Below are 4,036 nucleotides of genomic sequence, written 5' to 3'. Positions count from 1 at the left end.
ATGGGTCCTAAAAACACTCCTTACATACCTGACCTCCACAATCCTGGGTAGGGCTATTGGTCTAATCACCCTATCTTGTGTGTAGGTCATTGGTCTCAGGGAACTGAAAGATCTGGTAAAAGGGAGTTTGACTGGAATCATCAAAGAGAGGCTCTCAGTGGTGTCAGGACTCAAGGTGAGAACTAAAGTATTCCTGCCACCCAAACACATGAGACCCATCCTTACCTGCCCTCCTGCCAACTGTGAGAAAACCCAGGAACCATGGATGAATTCCCTCACCTCATGTCCTCTTCCTTCTGCCTCACAGAAATAGGCTCTGGGATTAAAGAAAGTAGCCTCAGATCATCAAAGAAAGCAGTTTGGTCCTTGTTATTTATAAAGGTAAGTGTTGAGGAGGTTCCCCATCCTAGAATACATGGACCGCATTGAATTAGGCCACCTCTTACAATTTAACCTGAACAGGTTTAGCCAGATATGTAGAGCTCTTAATCCTTTTTATTCTGTTTCAGAGAGGTGAACACCTAAGAATTTGCTCCAGGCCAGCAGAAGGGTGGTGTCCAGCCCTTGGCAGGGGAGAAATGAGGGCCCAGAGTGAGCATAGATGGTACTATTTACATTAAGTAGGGTTATTTTCCATAGTCCAGCTCACCCTTCCTTTGAAGAATGGAAACTCAGTTTCAGACTAGCAGTTTGCAACTATAGAAAGTTGTTACCATCTCTCAAAGTAGTTTTAAGGGACAGGAGATGAAAGTATTTGTTTTAGACAGTGTCTTCACTCCTATACAAGAGCAAGATTATGCAGCCTCAGAAGTTAGGGGGAGGTACATACTATAAGTATATATCAAGGATTCCAAATGCCCCAAATATAGACATTTCACATTTCCTGGCACCAAATATTATGATAGTAGCCACAGGGGTTCATTCTCTGTGACCTGTCTGCACCCCAAATAGCTGGCTTTCTTGCTCTTTCAGGCTCTTGGGGTTCTAGGACTGCTAAGAGTTCTTGTGGCCCTATAGTACCACTCAAGAGAAATAAAACAACAGGACTATTTGAGAGCTGCCTACAGTGCCCACTCACCATCTCCCTTTCCTTTCCTTCTCCTGACCAGGTCTGTGAATCCCCATTTCTGTGACTGGAACACTATCGTGCCTGCTGTTACCAAGGAAAGTCATGATGGATGATTCCCATAACATCCATCACTGCAACCACCCAGACAGTCCTCAGACACAAAGGGAGGTAGACAATGCCCAGGTGATCGTGGCTATGCCACAGGGAGAGGAATCCATCAGCATCTCAAAGGATGTGTATAGTAGTGGAATACTGAGTCTTCCCCAGAGTCCTCAGAGAGCCTACTCTCCTATGGTCATGGGTGCCATTCCTGAGGGTTCATCTGATGAGGCTTCTGGCAACCAAGTAGATGAGTTAGAAGACCCTGAGTTGTTACGCAATGCACTAAATATAAAGATGTTTGACCTGGTATACTTTCTGCTTTTCAAATATGAGATGAAGGAATTCACCACTAAGGCAGAAATTTTGGAAAGTATCGTTAGAGAGTATGAGGAGTACTACCCTGTGATCTTTAGTGAGGCTTACAATTGCTTAAGGCTGGTCTTTGGCATTGACATGATAGAAGTGGACCCCTTTGACCAATGCTATATCCTTGTTACTGCCTTGGGGATCACCTATGATGGGATGTTGAGTGATGTCCAGGGTAAGCCCAAGACAGGCCTCCTAATAGTTGTACTGGGTATCATTTTCTTGAAGGGAAATTGTGTCAGTGAGAAGGTGATCTGGAGAATATTGACTAAGATAGGGTTGTGTGATGAAAAGAATCCTTTCCTTTATGAAAACCCCAGAAAGCTTATCACTGAGGATTTTGTGCGGGAAGGGTACCTGGAGTACAGGCAGTTGCCTGACAGTGATCCTCCCAGGTATGTGTTCCTGTGGGGCCCAAGGGCCTTTGCAGAAACCACGAAGATGAAAGTCTTGGAGTTTTTTGCCAGTATCACCAAGAGTGATCCAAGATCCTACCCTGAACCATATGCAGAGGCTTTGAAAGATGAGCTAGACAGGGCCTAGGCTGGAATCATCCAGCAGATGATACTACTGATCTGACCGGCACACATTCTAGTACACTGGCAGTTTCCAACCCATATCAGGTCAGAAAGAATCTATAATCCAAGTACTGTGCCCTCATTCTGGAGCTGGTGGGAGGAAAGTGTGAACCATTCTACTCTTGCTATTTTGTTTGGATGTCTGTAGAATTCTTGGTATTCCAAAATGTTAATACTCTTGGTACAGATTCATTAGTTCTAAGTTTCCAGTTTACAAATGTCATGAGTAATGCATGTGTTGTTGTTGATCTGGGTTTCAAGAATTTTATTGTTTTGAAAACAAATGAGAATGACTTCTGTCTTCATTTATATGTCACAAGATACTGTAACATTGAAATTGGAATTTCTTGGGAAATAGGGGGGAAACTTGGCATTAACTTGAACAACAAAAATAAAATTAATTTTTGATTGTTTTACACTATTTAGTCTCTCATTCTGTTTAACTAATTAAACTAAAAAAAGGTAAATTTAATTTCTTACCCAGAACCTTTCACTGAGTACCTTTTATTTGTAAAGTCCTGTGTTAGCAGTGGGACATGGCAAAACTACATATAACAAAACAGGTATCAAGCAAGAACCACAGTTATCTACTTTATCTTTTATCATAACTAGGGAAAACTATAACTATAATTATAAATTCTTCAACCCCATCAAAGACTCCAGAAGGATATATTACCTAAGTAAACAGGAAGTGCATTGCAAGCAGCTTCCAAAACTCTAGAAATGACAGAGACATCACACTGCCTGGACAGTCACCCTAAGTTCTTCCACCCCTTCAGCCTACAGGCCCATTGTATCCAGCAGACTTTTCCATGAAGCAGGAAATTTCAAAGACAGGTCTGCCTTTATTTGCAGTTTGCCAGTCACTTTCTTCTGTACCCTGCAGAATGTCTTGCAGACTCTTTCATGAAGCAGTAACCCTGAAGGATCATCTCACTTTTACGCAAGTTCAACAGTCATTTCTCTGCAGGTCCTGCATGTCCAGTGAAGCAGTCCAGGCAAGAGCAGTTTCTTCCCCAAATGCCCAACCAACTCCATTAGGAGACTCTTCAATGCCCATTATCCTTTTGAAGTAGGTTGGTGCTGCCAGGAGCAGATGTTTCTCACTGTAGTGAAAAGTCTTAAGTTCTTAAACATTTTAAATGCCATATTCTGAAGGTCTATAAAAGATTTGAAGAATACCTAACTAACTGAAATATATCTCTATATCTATAAAATCTAACTGACATGACTACAATCTTGACTATTATTTAGATGACTATCTATTAACCTATATTTCTTAATTATACATACCTTTTTAAATGAACTACACAAACACAATACCTTAATCAAGATCAGAAATACATACGCATATAACAAAATTGACCTTAAATTTGTATCAATAATCAAGATACATACCAATTCAAATTATTCATATCTATATCATACTCCCTTTAAATGTAAAAGAACATTTATAAACAATATTTGGAAATATAGGAGTGGTTTTTTACATACTGTTTCCTGTTGACTGGGGGTGCTCTTAATCAGATCTTTTATGGTATATCTTGTGTTCTAGGTTCATCTCAGTCAGCAGTTGGGCAAAGTAATTTTTGAGGGTGTTCTCAGAAACCTTTCAGTGGGATGAATTATATTCATCTGGAAGCAATCCACAGGTTCTCATCTGTAAAAACAAAAGAAAAACCTCTTTTCTAAAGCAACATATCCTTCAGATCCATATTCTGAAGTCAAGATACCTTTATAATATACATGCTGGTTTAGCTTAGCAGCCCATACAATGAAATGTCTCTCTGTACTTAGCTCCTTCACAGTAAAAAAAATTCAAAGAAAATACAATAATATACATTATCCAGACTCTCTGAATTTTCCATCTTTATGTGGTTTATTTTTCTTTACTCCCTTTAATCTATGACTATCTGTACTC

The 4,036-nt window shown here is 40.1% G+C and overlaps 1 protein-coding gene across 1 annotated transcript; it reads left to right on the top strand.

Annotated features, from left to right (window-relative positions):
- The first annotated feature begins 1,174 nt into the window (after positions 1 to 1,174).
- On the top strand, positions 1,175 to 2,080 carry LOC126489377 (melanoma-associated antigen 10-like). The gene has a single exon (XM_050123608.1). It carries the CDS (start codon positions 1,175 to 1,177, stop codon positions 2,078 to 2,080), a length of 906 nt encoding a protein of 301 aa, XP_049979565.1.
- The last annotated feature ends 1,956 nt before the right edge of the window (positions 2,081 to 4,036 follow it).

This window comes from Alexandromys fortis, unplaced genomic scaffold (genome assembly GCF_014885135.2).
Source record: "Alexandromys fortis isolate MF-2015 unplaced genomic scaffold, M_Fortis_MF-2015_v1.1 scaffold_206, whole genome shotgun sequence".
NCBI lineage: Eukaryota > Metazoa > Chordata > Mammalia > Rodentia > Cricetidae > Alexandromys > Alexandromys fortis.
Note: the sequence above shows the minus strand (reverse complement) of the source record. Positions and strands in the feature narration are given on the sequence as shown.